General features: G+C 36.1%; 1 protein-coding gene across 1 annotated transcript in view; it reads left to right on the top strand.

The window, feature by feature from the left end:
- The window catches only part of LOC139151079 (uncharacterized), a 270,051-nt gene that overhangs the window by 240,668 nt on the left and 13,591 nt on the right, over positions 1 to 15,792 (top strand). The window contains exons 210-222 of the mRNA XM_070723612.1: positions 423 to 536; positions 1,215 to 1,328; positions 1,976 to 2,089; positions 3,096 to 3,209; positions 3,523 to 3,882; positions 4,475 to 4,591; positions 5,313 to 5,423; positions 7,806 to 7,925; positions 11,476 to 11,592; positions 12,231 to 12,350; positions 12,620 to 12,700; positions 14,308 to 14,436; positions 15,133 to 15,216. Coding sequence (XP_070579713.1) covers positions 423 to 536; positions 1,215 to 1,328; positions 1,976 to 2,089; positions 3,096 to 3,209; positions 3,523 to 3,882; positions 4,475 to 4,591; positions 5,313 to 5,423; positions 7,806 to 7,925; positions 11,476 to 11,592; positions 12,231 to 12,350; positions 12,620 to 12,700; positions 14,308 to 14,436; positions 15,133 to 15,216 — 1,695 coding nt within the window. The remainder of the gene's footprint in view (positions 1 to 422; positions 537 to 1,214; positions 1,329 to 1,975; positions 2,090 to 3,095; positions 3,210 to 3,522; positions 3,883 to 4,474; positions 4,592 to 5,312; positions 5,424 to 7,805; positions 7,926 to 11,475; positions 11,593 to 12,230; positions 12,351 to 12,619; positions 12,701 to 14,307; positions 14,437 to 15,132; positions 15,217 to 15,792) is intronic.

Below are 15,792 nucleotides of genomic sequence, written 5' to 3'. Positions count from 1 at the left end.
GTCAGTGCGTCGCCCGTTATTTCTGTATTGAATGCTAATTACTGTTCTGAAAATATTTTCACCTATAGTAAGCACGACTAACTGAATTTCCAGAAAATTCTAAACATGACTAATTGAATTCAAGATAACAGAGGAGAATGACCTTAAGAATATTCCAGACAAATTAAACTCAGATCAGGGATGGGGAAAATAACCTACATAACAACTGCTTTTCACGACCTGCCTACAAACTAAAATAAAACAGGAAACTAAAGATAATATCATTGTCCTATAATCTAAACAACCATCATTATCCATATAACACCCAGATTTTCGGCAGAAATTCATTTGATGGCATGCAAATTTTGTCCAAAAATACCAGAACAGCATAGCAGAACTAGTTCTCAAAATTCATCCACTTTCTCTCTTTCGCAACACTGCAGGACTGGATGCATGCCAGTCTGCTCCATGTCGTAATGGTGGCACCTGCCTCAACTATCAGACCTACTATGAATGCCAGTGTACCAACTGCTATACTGGCCGGATTTGTGAAAGTGGTAAGTATACATTGACAATCTAGCTCAAAAAAATAGATGTACACCACATACTCTAGAGAATGTCTTTTTGAAAATAGTTGCAAATGAAATGATCAATCATATGTGAGCCTACATGTATGTCAATGCCTGCAAGAAAATTATGTACTACTTTTGAATCGATGAGAATATTTTAATTTCATTGTGCTTGAATTTCCGGGATCTGAGGGAATGGAAATGTCTCTAACATTGATAATAACTTTATAGCTTCGAATTGGAGTTTCATTTCAGTTACTGTTTGGCTGTCCTTGCAGTACTGTAGCTCATATTTTTATATCAGTCCGTAGCTTACGATTATTAAATTAGTGAATGTTTAAATTGGTAGTTCAGTTTATTAGTTTGCAGTCTTTCTGTAACAATAAGTCATCAGTGATAGATATCATTTTGTAAATCAAATTGTTGCTGTACCATGATGGCAAAGTTGGTGAACATGATACCAAACAGTTTTATCAATTAGGTTTGCAAAATATTTAATTAAAAAAATCAAGAAATAAGAAAATAAACTTTTAAAAAGTGAATGAAACATTTCTCATGGATGACTATCTTGCACTTTATAAGTTAAACGTACTTGACATGTGAATAAACATTGCTTGGACATTGGCAAGAAGAAAGGAAAATGAGAATATGTTGCTTTCTTTTCAGCTGTTGATGCTTGTAGCAATAATCCCTGCCGCAATGGAGGTACTTGCAACGACTTCTGTACATACGCCACATGTACTTGTCCTCCGGAGTACACTGGAGAATACTGTCAGGATGGTAAGTATGTTTACATAGCTGAATAAAAACATAATGGTCAAGGATAGTCTGTTTATTACTGCTAGATTGTAAGCTTTTCATATATGAATAGGTCAAACCTTACCTATAGCTGATGTACCTGTTACTGAGATGTGTCACAGAAAAGGTCAAATTGACGCAACTTTTAAGTTGCCATTATATGCAATGCTTTACACTCAAAGTCGATCAAGCTGCAAAACTCAATTGGCCAATTAGAGTATAATTTAATGATAAATGCGTACCATATTTCAAAAATTTGTTTAAATTTGTATGTTTACTCGTTCCAAATCAACATGAAGCTACTTTCTATTACATGTATTTGTCTCTGAACATAATTTATTATTACAAACATCAGGAATAGGTTTTCAAAATTGATGAGATTGTGTAAAGTTTCCTCACTATAATCCCCAGGTGGCAGAACCCCATTCTGCCTATTCTGTCATGAAAGATCTGTGCAAGACTTGACAGTTGCATAAGAATAGTATCTAATGAACACACTTACATGTACTGTATCACTCATCCACTTCTTTTGTATTATAATTGGTGGTGTATTTTACAGCTCACATCATTTGTTTGGAGTATGGTGTAGCTGACATGCTTGCCTTTGTTTTTATTCTAACGAAATGCAGAAATAAATCCATGTTTGAGTTCTCCTTGCCTGAATGGTGGCACATGCTTGAACAACTTGGAATTTTACACATGTCAATGTCCGGAGGGTTGGACTGGTCAAAGGTGTGAAATAAGTAAGTATGCCATTAACCCTTTGAGTGCCAAAGTCAAATTTTGTCACCTTTATCATATATACACCAGTCAATATTTTCCTAATTTTTGCTAAAATTTTGATAAAAATCTATAGCCATTGAAATGCGATGTCCATTTGGTCAAAAATTATGAAAAAAATTACATAAAAATTCATAAAATTGGTAAAATGTTGCACCAAAAATTTTGGCGGAAAAGATTACAGTGCTCAAAGGGTTCAGGTTTGATAACTGAATATCCTTTGATTTTAGCTTCCATTTTGTCATTGTTCCGTTACCATTGTAGCTTGACTTCTGATAAGTAGAATTTCTGGTGTCTGTATGTCTGTAATGGTTCTATACTAGAAAAACTCTTAAAAGATTGCATGGTGTTCTACAGACTCGTTATGCCCAAAAGATCATGTGATGGCAGTACACACAAACCCACATGTACAAGCCTGTATGAAAATACATGTATTTCCATGCATATTTGCGCACAAGGGTTTGTTTGTACCATTGGAATTCTGTGTTTAATAATAATAATAATAATTTATTTATAAACCTATTATGACTTTATGTATATACATATGGCCTTAATGCCTGGATGCAGTACATTTGTCCATATATATGACTGACCACCCTCTGCAAACATGCAAAATAACAGCGTTTCTCACTTTGATATACGGTGTTGAGATGTATACCAATTTGAAGAACTCTTGTTTGAAAGACTGTTAGAATCCTTAATATATTTAAATGAGTTTGAAATGGCAATGGTGAAATATGGTCAAAAAATCTTGAACATTGGAACACTGGCACATCTTGTCAAAATGTATCCTCTCTTCATTAACTTTCTTTTGCATTGTTTTAAAACTGCTTACTATAAAACTGCATTTCAAGACTGTACACTAGGACACTACCTCACTTAATAAAAGTACCCAAATCATGCTTTTCATGCTATTTTATGTTATTATTAGGAAGTGCCAGTTTCATTGTCCATGTAAATTGCTTGCAGATATTGATGACTGTGCCAGACAGCCTTGCCTTAATGGAGGTACATGCCTCGATGCAGTGAATGGATACTCCTGCCAATGCACACAGCAGTGGCGAGGATTCCATTGTGAAATCCGTGAGTAGTTGTTAGCCTGTATACCAGTGTTATGGCATGTGTTAGTGTGTGTGTGTGTGTGTGTGCACTATATGTTGTACAATCTCGTGAAATGATAAGCATGCACTATAAATTCCTTGATAAGCCATGTTTTATCTGTTTTTAAGCGGGTAGGAATGATTTATTTGATCAAAGGTGGCTTCAAGTAATCACCCACCACGGGTGGGTGACCCCAAGGCTCATCCCCAAGGCTCATCCCCTCAGTGCAAATAGAAATATTATGCTAAGTTTGATTATGTTTAACATTCTGTTTCTTTTCCTATTAAATGTACAGCAATTGGCTGTGTTGCCAACCTGACTGTTCCGGTTGGAGGATCCATTGATATTCAGACTCCCAACTACCCGGCAAACTATGATAACCAGGAGTACTGCCTCTGGATTGTCAGCATTCCGCAGGGAAGACGTATCCGAGTCGTCATCGATGACTTTGTCACTGAGCTGCATTATGACACTTTGAAAGGCGGAAATGGCAACAACCCTCATGACAGCAACACTAACGTCTTTGAACAGAACGGCGATGCAGCGCCACCAAATTTTGTGTCGACCAGTAACGTAGTGTGGCTTGAGTTTGAAAGTGACTACGACAAGACAGAGAGAGGCTTCAAGATCAGACTAATGGACAACTCGATACCATGTAAGCACACTGTCTCTGATTTTGCTTTGGTCTCAATTTCTATCAGATTTTCTCCTGTGAAAAAATAACTTGGCAAGTAGACTAAAGACAGTGCCTCTGGCTACCGCATTATGTGCTAAGCCTAAGTGCATGTACATGTAGCAGTGTCAAAGTCTAATATGTTGAATGTGGTATATTGTGTATTTAAAACTGGTAACTATATTTTGAAGTCAGAAAATTAGTTTCAGAATAAACATAATATACAAGTCTGTATGTTGAAATTAACGTAAATGATTTGGTTCAATTATTTAATTGATCGTAGATCGTTTTCACCCTGACCTACTGATGACCTATGATATTGTGGGCAGATTTTCATCTGAGCAGGGTGCTACAGCTTCAACTTTGCTTTTTTGCTCCATATAGTATTTATTATATCATGCTGCTATATATTCACCAATTTCGACTGTTTGTGATAATATGGGTCTGTCAGCCACATGCAGGATTATACGCTGCTCAGGAAGCATGTACTATCAGTTCGACATCTTACCTGATTTGAGTGTATATGATATACAGTCACTGTATCAACCACTTTTCATTATCTCTGTGCCAACAGGGGACGAATACTGTATCAACAGCCCGTGCAAGAATGGTGGTACTTGTCTGGAGAGGGTAGACAGCTATGTCTGTAGGTGTACAGACAGATGGGCAGGCATCAACTGTGACCAGATAGGTAAGCAGTATGAATGAAATTCAATATTGCTGCTTAGATTGGATTGTCTGCTATGACCTAAGTCTTCCCCTCAATTATTTCCATATGCGATAGAAAACAAGACAGGTACATACAGTGGTCACAAAAGGGACCCAGAAAAAGTGACCACTCTATGGAGGTTGTCTTTCTATAGAGGGTGGGTGTGGGCATTACGTTCAATGTGCATGGCATTTCCTAGTTGTGAATTCAGGAAAAGGTAACAGCAATCATAAAATCCAATATAAATCTCTAAAACTAGTGACACATGCATGTAATTTCCAAAACAATACTGTGATGCAGCTATAAAGAGTGGTCGAACTAGACTCATTCCTTCCTTTCAGTCTCATACATTGTCAACAGTGGTCATTCAGAGTCAGATATGATGACTAATATTCATAGATTTTTTACCAATTTGGAGCAATGATTGGCCTCTGACCACATACACATAAGAGAGGCGGATGTTCTGTAGAGGGCCTTTAGCATGTAAAATACCACCAGACTGCTGCAAGGTGACCACTATAAAGAGGTGACCACTCTGTAAGGGTGACCACCGAGACAGGTTTGACTACATATACATGCAAATATTTTCCCTGCATTTATCAGGAACACTGTGAAGCAAATTAATGTGTAAAGTATGTGTACACTAACCAGGAGACTTGGACACGCATTACTGATTTTCTTTTCTTCCACTTTTTTTTCAAAGACATCTGTTATGAAAGTCCATGCAAGAATGAAGCTATGTGCACAATATTGAATGATGGCACGTATGTTTGTACATGCCAACCAGGCTGGACAGGAACACATTGCGAAAAAGGTAATTGCATTCAACTCTTGCACTTATAGGACAGAGATATGTGATATACCCATATTGCATAATATTTGGGATAGCAAAGTTGACAAGTCCCATATCGTCTGCAATGTTGCTATCTCCCTAAGAAAACAGCAAGGGACTTAAACTGGTGAGGATTAATGATTTCTGATTGTTTTTTGTACATTAAATCTTTCTGCACTTACATAAATATGTTGAGGGAAATCATTTCACAACTTACAGTAAACAGCATATTGCAACACTGTTTACAGTGCATTTCACGTTAGTACCACAACTCAGCATATGAGACAGACACATTTCACGTACAATACAAACGATAAGCTTGGGTATCCAGACACATTTCAGAGTCACTGACTTATTGATTAATTACAGTAAACTAGCATTTGGCAGCCGCTCTGTCTGGACTGAGACATACACTTGATCTACAATATAACTGTTTTTACAATTTCAGCTGAGAGTTGAAGAGCTGAAGGGTTTTTCAATTATTATAATAACAGAAACTAAATAAAAAGCTACACATTTTGCTGCGAAGTAAAAACAGTTACATTGTAGATCAAGTGTATCTGTCAGTCCAGACAGAGCGGCTGCACCATGCCGGTTTACTGTAATTAATCAATAAGTCCGTGACTTTCAAATGTGCCGTAATACCCAAGCTAATCGTTTGTTTTGTACGTGAAATGTGTCCGTCTCATACGCTGAGTTGTGGTACTTACATGAAACGCACTGTGGTAGCCAAACAAGTCACAGGCATTTTGCTTCAATTATTGAAACAATTACAGCAGCAATTCTTGTGTGATTCATTTATTAAGGTAGTTGGAAAGGTATTTTTGCACCAATTCTTTTCTCAGAGTTAATGTCAAGTTTCAAGTGTTAGAATCAAGATTTTTAGTTCAAATTTTCAGGATAACTCCCTTAGTTAATATTTTCTCCAAAGAATATAAAAATTGTATATTTGCAGCCATGATTTTGAAATATGACACCAGTAAATATTAAAATGTAATTTTTCATATTTTTTTTACATATTTGAATTTCATAATAATTGAATAGTATTAATATTACCAAATTATTTATAATATGTTGACACTATTTATTGTAAGATTTGTACGGCAGGATTTGTAAATAAAATTTGTTTTTATGATTTTACATGGGTTTATATATCAAAAAATTATTAAAAATTCTTTCAAATTTCAAAATGTGATTTTTCAAAAAGTACTTCAAATACAGGAAAATTGTGCCGTACAAATCTTATCTGTAATCTTGTTAATAGGCTGTAAAAATTCCATGTCCATATCTCATTTCAAAGTTGGATTAAATTGGTATACAATTATGTAGGAAAACTGTTATTCTGTCAAAAATATTGAAAACAAGCCATATTTGCACCCCTCTTTTGAAGTCATAGAGCAGTTTTTTTGGTTAATCTCACTTTTGACACCTCTTTGACACTCAAAGAATCTAAAAATGCATTTACAATAGCAGTCACTCACTCTGAATGCCAGCACCACCTTGTCAAACTTTCCTGAAAAACAGCAAATAATGACTTTCCCTTTTCAAACATTTTATTAAAAGCTAGGGGACCTCTACCATAGTTAATACACTAAGGACTCCCCAACTTCTTCTTATTTGGTCACTTTTTCAGAAGTTTTAACAGGCTATAACTCTGCAATGCCTTTGTGCCCAAATGTCTAGTTTTTTTTATTCCACAGAGAATGTTGACTACTTTTATATTTTAATAGTTTTGTTGAAATTTATAACTGACGCTCTAGCCTTTCCAACCACCTTAACATAGCACATAGAGATTATAGATGTATTATAGGTAACATTCCTGATAAAAATTGCTAAAGATTAGTCTCCCAGCAAAAATAATGCCACCCAGCTGGACATTGGTGTATGAACCTACACAGGTTAAAAGAGTAAGTCTAGCTAGTGCAAGGAGATTGAGTGTACATGTAGTAGATCACACAGTTGGACACATATTTAACCACCAAAGTTCGTCGCTGTTTTCTTCGGGAGATGGGAACATGGCAAGGGATGTTAATAGAGACTTATCAACGCTGGCATCCATTATATTCATTCACTGTAGCAGTTTTGATACTTATGAAGTGGCTTTTAATTTGAAAATTGGGATATATTATAATTGCTTGCCACATTCAGTACTCCTGCCGTATGATCGTTATGAATATTTCGAAGATGCTCAACAGCTATCCAGCCAAAATTATTTGGATACTTATGCCAAAATGAAGACTTAGTTAAGATTTCAAATGACAGCTTTCATCTCTAGGATAACACAATCACAGTATTGCATTAGCATGATTGAGTTCATCATTTTTTCACCCTTTATTTTCCCCATTTCAAATGTCAAACTTGTAGAAGGTGAGGAGGTGACTTGTGCCATACAACCATGTATGAATGATGGCAACTGTGTCCAAGACTCGTCAGGCATACGCTGCATCTGTAATCCTGGATTCACTGGGCAGTACTGCGAGATAGGTACGTAACACCAACAGATCTTATCAATAGAACACTGCTTTTAATACTCAAAACTTGTCATCAGATACAAAAAGACTTGTTTGATAGCAATACGATGATAGTGATGATGACAACCGCACAACAAGATCAGTAGGAGAACAGAGAATGAGAGATGTACCAATATTTATAAGTTATATATTCTATTGCCTGAATATACGGGTTTATGTGCCCGAGATAAGGTGACAATTTGCCCGGCACCAGGAGGGCAAATTGTCGCCTGCTGGGAGGGCACATATTACGCATGTACCAGGGTATTCAGGCAATATAATATTTTATTACATGCTTCTTCACAGTTTATGACATTTAGTTACATGCAGGGCATTCGCAAACACTTTTACCATTATCGACCAACATCAAACAGAATTTAATGAAAGACGAAAGTCAAAATAGCAGTGCAAGCACTGATATTTTACATCTAGTGTTAAGCGTCTACTTTGACGTCGAAAACGTCAAAGGGTTTCACCGGACCAGATAACTATGGAAACGAGTCAGTACATCACTCACACAGCCCACCAACTCCCGGATGTTCCTATTCAAATCAATGCACTGATTTGCACTCACATTGAGGCTTGAATAAGGTAGTTTTTGTCTGGAAAAACAAAGACTAAACTTTTGTCCAAGCATTCCTCAAGCAAACTCTCATACATTCTCATTCAAAATCAAGATGAAAATAAAGAGTCACATAGCAAATTTTGGTATTGGACAAACAAATTAACTTAAGTTTACCAACACTTGAAATACAAAACGGCCACCATCCCTGTGTTAAAGGCGGAGCCTCTCTTTAAAAGGACGCCAAGCTATGGCGGCGTTCATTGTGTAAGTGGACACGAAACAGGCAACACACGGGCACACGCTCCAGAAAATGCCACTTTTTATCACAACTGGAAGTTGTGATATAGAGGTGGTTTCAACCGGTGTTTGATGTCGTCCATTTCCGTAAACGACAAAAAGTCAAAAACTGCTGAACAGACTGCATTGATATTTGATACCGATACATAGACTGGTTCCAAGGTTCCAATTCCGAAAACTGGAGCCAAACGGAGTGCTGGTTAGATAGTTTTGGGAAATTTCTAACCCCCCTTTTTATCTAATTGATTTTAGGGGTCTTTCATATATGTAGTTTTGGAATGTACACCAATCCTGCATTGTGGACTGTTTTATGAGTTGTTGAACAGAAATGAGGTTTTGATGAATGTTAGAAATATGCAGGATGGCTGATTCGAAGTATAAGAGATTTCTATGGTCTTTTGGGCATCAAAAGCATTAAAAAAAACATATTTCATAGTTTTAGATCCTCACTTTTGAGATGACCCTAGGCATTTGTTAAGTAAACATCCTTGAGTCAATATACAGACTTTGACATTCCAGAGATTAAGTATCCACAACCTCACATGTTACAGTCTTTCACTACAATGGTATGGCCCAAACCCATTGTTATCAATGGAGAGTGTGGACCTGTCTACAGGAAATTGGGGTGAACAGGTTAGACAATGACGTTACAAGTTGTAGGTTAGTTATCAAGGTAGCACCAGCATAGAGTCCTGAGCATCTGTCCATGTGTTCTCACAGCAAATTACAGGGAAAAAAATTATTTGAGAAGTTTCTCTCCTTTAAACAGAAGTATATTACAATTTAAACCTGTCATGGATGGATTGCTCTGAAATGATCTGAAACACAGTTATTGCCCATTAGCAACAAATCTACAGCAAGATTTATGTAAAGTTCATGAACTTACACAAGGTATTAGACAAAAGATGACCATGACTTTGCTACTTTTCAACGTTTATTTCATTCAGATTTCCTCAGCTTAGTGTATAATTTTGTAATCTTAATTACTGTCAACTTAGCTTTACTAACTTACTCTAACCTCATTATTCTTACACTACTGTTATACCTTATAACCACAAAATTTCAAGAGATGCATATATGATTGTCACTTAACAAACAATTTACAAATATGTCTTCTGCTTTTTCTCCATATACATATACGTGTCTCTTTTCTCATAAAAATGAGCTTAAAATCACAATGTGAAAAATAGTCTTTCAGCTATATGTTGCTCATTGACTTCGTGGTCTGTCTAATTCACAGTGAGTGTGGTTGTTGATAAATGCCGATAATACTAGGCGGTCATTATGTCCAAGCGCCATTGGCGGTATTTTTTAACATAATGACCATAGGTCATTATCACATCTGGAAGTTGTGATATAGGGTTAGCTTCAACCAGTGGTGGACAGTGTCCATTTTCCGTAAACGACAAAAAGTCAAAATCCGCTGAACAGACTGCATTGATATTTGGTAGAGATATTCAGACTAATTCCAAGGTTCCGATTCCGAAAAATGGAGCCAAACGGAGCAGCGGTTAGATAGTTTTGGGAAATTTCTAACCCCCCTTTAACTAATTGATTTTAGGGGTCTTTCATATATGTAGTTTTGGAATGTACACAAATCCTGCATTGTGGACTATTTAATGAGTTGTGGAACAGAAATGAGGTTTTGATGAATGTTACAAATATGCAGGATGGCTGATTCAAAGTATCAGAGATTTCATGCGCTTTTGGTAATAAAATTGATAAAAAAAACAACATATTTAATGTTTTAGATTTCTCACATTTGTTATGACCCTTAACATTACAGACTTGATGACATAACTAGCTGCTGGACCTGTTTACTGGCGCATTGATTTAAAGACAAAGATCTTTTTATTTTGTAATAAGGACGTGTGATTTCGTAAAACATAGTCTATTAGCCTGGAAATGTGATTTTTGCAAATATTGCTTATACCCTACTGACAAACAGTGTGGTTTGAAAATGGCTGGAATTCGCTACTTCGGGACTTTGTTTTCTGTGTGCATTTACTGACAAACTCCAAACCCGCAGCACCTACCAATTCAGTATTTCATGTACAGGTGTACCAGAGATAGAGTAGTTTCACAATGTGCCAGTTGTGATCAAGTGCCATTGGCGCTATTTTTAGTTTTCCCCGGCCACATAAACACAGATAGACCGCCAAGCGGTCAGCGCAAAGTTGCTGCCGATCGAACTCTGTGGCTATATTCAAAGTCTAACGTGACTGGAAGACAATTTTTTAGGAAATTCAAGTGTTTGTGGTGGGGAATCAATGACCGTTGGCGATTTGAACCGACCGTCAATCAAAAGCTTGCATTAACTCTGTTTGCAGGATTAGCAAATTGTGACAAAAGGTTGAGATCAGTTTGTGTAATTAATGTTACAGAAATCAAACATCGTACTGGCCAGGTGTTTGACAGGGAGGAGAACTCCACTAATGCGAGAACCGGGGATTGAAAAGTGCGGCTTTAACCCTTTGGGAAGAAATAAAATTTTCTATACTTTCACAAAAAATAAGACAGTGAAAACTTTATATACCCTGTGAACTTCAAACTGAGCCCCAACAAGTGGTAGACCAAAGAAGTATCGTAAAAGTTTGAGAATCCGAATAGGCTAGATTTTTTGAGTCACTGACTTAGTAAATTGTCTGTGGATCTTCGACAGATACAAATGAATGTGAGTCCTCACCATGTCAGAACAGTGGTGTGTGCACAGAAGAACTCCGTGGAGGCTACTATTGTAATTGTGTTGACGGATGGGAAGGTGTGAACTGTCAATTTGGTAAGTATAATTCACTAACATATAGAAATAGGTGCACTTGCTGTGCAGGAAACTGCCAGTAATGCTAACATTTGATGATTTTTTTCACTCTTTTTGATTTTAATGTCAATCATGATTCTTAGTTGTTCTTTTATGCAAAGTATGTTGAGATACTCATAGTGTATTCAGCTCATCAACTTAGTCTGTACATATGTAGACTGCATTGTTATTGTTGACAACTGTATTCTGGTCCGGATCAGAATTCATATGTAAACAATAACAGTGCATTTTACACGTAGACGCTGTGTTGACAAGCTAAATAGGTGGTGCTTCAACATTCTCTTTAGAGTAGAATAAGAACTTCAATTGATATACAAAATAAACATAATGAAAAATTAATCAAAAGCTAGCATTCCTAGTCCTTAAAGTGGTAGAGGAGATATTTCAAAGCAAACTTCTGAACAATAATACGTTTAGCCCCAGGTGTACTTTTGAGTTGACACCAAATTTTCCTTTATTGCAAGTTTTTTCCTTCATGATCCTTTATGTATGCAGTGCCATTTGATGTATAATAACAAATAATTTTCCTTTGCTTGCATGAATTCCAAAACCAAACAAAATATGATGTCTTTAGTAATTTTCTCTTGCCATACATGCAGATGTCAATGAATGTATAACTCTTAGACCCTGCTTCAACAATGGTGATTGCATCAACCAGCCTGGCTCATACACGTGTCAGTGTCAGCCTGGGTTTAGTGGTGATAACTGTGAGATTGGAGGTGAGTTTTTCTTATTTTACTCAAGAAAAAGATTATCAAGTCGTGGCAAATAAAAAATGCCCCATACTTTTGATTTTTTGAAAAAAAAACATGTCCCAATACACTGTAAGTGTGGGTAACTTTCTGCATTTGCATAGAAACCAACCAGTAGAAGTCGAAAACAAAATATGTTGTTCTACATTCTTACATTTTCCTGCATATATTGGTATATTTTGATGAGACCCACCAGCATGTGTGTTGACAATTGTTATTTGCTTTGTGTACATCAGAACTTTGCAACAATGGCGGTACCCCAGAGGATGGTCAGTGTGTGTGTCCACCAGCATGGACAGGAGAAGACTGTTCACAAGGTGAGATTCACAGTAAATTTCTTACATCAGGTTTTCAAGAAAATTCACATTCTAATGGTACATGACAATTCAACTGGTTCAGTCCTAAACCTTTGTTCAGGGCTTCTCTATACATCCAGATTTATTGCAATGTTTGTTAGCTCAGCTGTCAGCAACGCGGAGCTTATCAAATAGGTTGATTTTCCCTTGTCATCCATCCACAATTGCCTTCTCCTCTGAAATTGCAAGTCCGATTGCTTTGAAATTTGCTATGCTGTTCACTTGGGATACCTCACTTAAGTTTGTTCAAATAGTGGTGAAATTTGCATATTTGTATTTTTGGGAGATTTTTTTCTGTTTTGGTAAATAAATCTTCTTCTCTGAAACCGTATGTCCAATTGCTTGAAATTTGACGTGCACTTTACTTAGGGTGATCTCACTTAGATTTGTTCAAATTGTGATGAAATTTGGATAAACGTATTTTTTAGGCAATTTTTGTCATTTTTGGTCAAAATGTCTTTAAAAATCTTCTTTAAAACTACAGGTCAGATAGCTTTGATATTAGTATATAGGACCATAGGGATGATCTATTTCAGATTAATTCAAATTATGCAGAAATATGCAAATTTGTAATTTTCAGGGCAATTTTTGTCATTTTTGGTCAGAAATTTGTTACACCTAAACACCTTCTATGACAGCTTTGATATTTGGTATACAGGTTCATAGGGATGAGCAAAATGTGACATTTCAAATCATGGTGAAATCTACAATTATGTAATTTTGGGGCAATTTTTACAATCTTTGGTCAAAAAAGGTTTTTCTCAAAAAGTACTAGTCTGATAGCTTTGATATTGGGTATACAGTTTCCGACACATGAACTAATGTGACATATTGAAACAATGATGAAATCTGCAATTTTGTATTTTTTAGGCAATTTCTGCCATAACTAGGGCACATCTCAACTGATTTTATTCAAAATGGTACAAAGACATTGACTCATGTCATTCATATGCACTTAGATATTTTTGCGGTGAGATCAAATACAATGGCTACGTGGTGGCATTATGTTAAGATTTTTCATGTCCGCAGCTATCAGAAATGTATCAACCAATTTTATTCAAAGTTGGTACAAGGACATTGATATATTGTCATATTACGTAATATTTATGCACGTAATTTAGTTACGTTTTTTCATGTACAGAGCCATAACTCAGACATATTTCCACCAATATCATTCAAAGTTGATACAAGGGCGTTGGTTTTATGTTTTCAGCACCATGGAACTCATTCTTGGCCATTAAGCCCTATCTGTATTGCAGTATTTTTAATCACAGACCTAATTAATGAACAGGACTCTATTCTCTCCGAGCACTTGTAGTAAAAGTACCCATTAACAAGTGGGGACTGTGTCATCAACGATGACTTGTAATTTTATGTATGACTTTCTTTCATTAAGAGAAGCATTGGATGCTCAAGCCAACATCAACACAAAGTAGAAGATTAAAAGAAGTTCCTGCACTACCATTAGAACCAGCGTGCCATTCTACATTATGAAATAAATGTTAATTTTATTGTATAGTCACATATGTATATAACTTTTTTCCTCCATTATTCCATTCACATTCAAGACGCTGATGAATGCGTGACAATACAACCCTGTCAGAATGGTGGTAGCTGCACTAACCACATTGGGGGCTACAGCTGCAGGTGTGCCGCAGAATTCTATGGTGATGACTGTGAATATGCAAGTGGAACTAGTGAGTAACGCACCACCAACTTCTACACAATATACAGTATGAGGAGAACTTGCAAACAGATAATAAATGGTGTTCCGTTTTCTTAATATTGTAAAATAGATCAACAAAGAATCAGATATCAGATCATGTCCAAATTGTTATATTAGAATATGACAATATTAGTCTTGGTATCATAAGTAATCATCCCAAAAATGATAGTTTTGAAATTTTGTTTTACTTTGTAAAATGAAACTTTACCTAATTGTCTTTCCTGATCAAGAATGAAAAAAATGGTCAACATACACTATTTATTTATCATTTTATTTATTTATTTATTTATCTATTTTATTTATTTTGATTAAGTAATCATATTTACTGTCCTTGACCAAAGGATGATGTTATATAAATAACTAAGTAGAGCATTCAGAGTAGAGTATGCAATTTGTTAGAAATGCAAAGAATTAGAAGATATGAGGGCCAGAAAAATTACCACTTTATTACATTTTGCCTAAAAATGGTTGCGAGAAAAAATATTCATATCCACAAGGCAAATTCAATGTGTCCAAATCATTGACCCTGTTTCGATCATATTGTTACATGTATACAAGTGAAAATAAAGAGAAAAGAAAGCATGTGCTTGGTATAGACAGACATGATTGTGATCACTGTGTGCTTCGCTGCAACACCACCAATTTTTGTGCATTTTCCATGTTACAGATATCAGATGTCAAAATGGTGGCACCCGAACGGGCTCAACGTGTATTTGTACACCACAATGGTCTGGTATCACCTGTTCAGATGGTAAGATATTCAGCGGAGTGTATAGGCTTTACCATAACCCTTGAAATGCAGAAAGATATTATGAAATGGTTGAGTCAACAGAATATGCTTTTAGGACCCATTTACAAACATTTAATTGGTCAGCTAATACGGATTGTTAACCATAGCAATTGGTAATGTAAAAGGAGATTTCCATTTAATATATAATTCATCCCAAATTTGCAAGAATTTGAGTGAATCTGGCTGATACAATAATAGAGAAAAATAGCACTGTTTGTTGAATTAATATAGATTAATAGAATCTCACACCCCCAAGGACCTGGGATCAGATTTCTCACACGAGTTGGGGATATTTTGTCTCACACTCGCCAGCGGCTCGTGTGAGACAAAATATCCCCAACAAGTGTGAGAAATCTGATCCCATGACCACAGAATGCATTAAAGTCACATTGGACACATACAACATTATCAAAAATCGTGACAACTCTGTTGTCTGCCACTGTACTCTGACCTGCTTACTTTGTAGTATCGGCCCGTGTGTTACTCATCGTGCCATTGGATAACATTTTGCACTTGGAACGCAATCGACTGTTCATC

This window comes from Ptychodera flava, chromosome 15, assembly GCF_041260155.1.
Source record: "Ptychodera flava strain L36383 chromosome 15, AS_Pfla_20210202, whole genome shotgun sequence".
Taxonomy (NCBI): Eukaryota; Metazoa; Hemichordata; class Enteropneusta; family Ptychoderidae; genus Ptychodera; species Ptychodera flava.
This window is presented reverse-complemented; position numbering and strand designations above follow the sequence as displayed.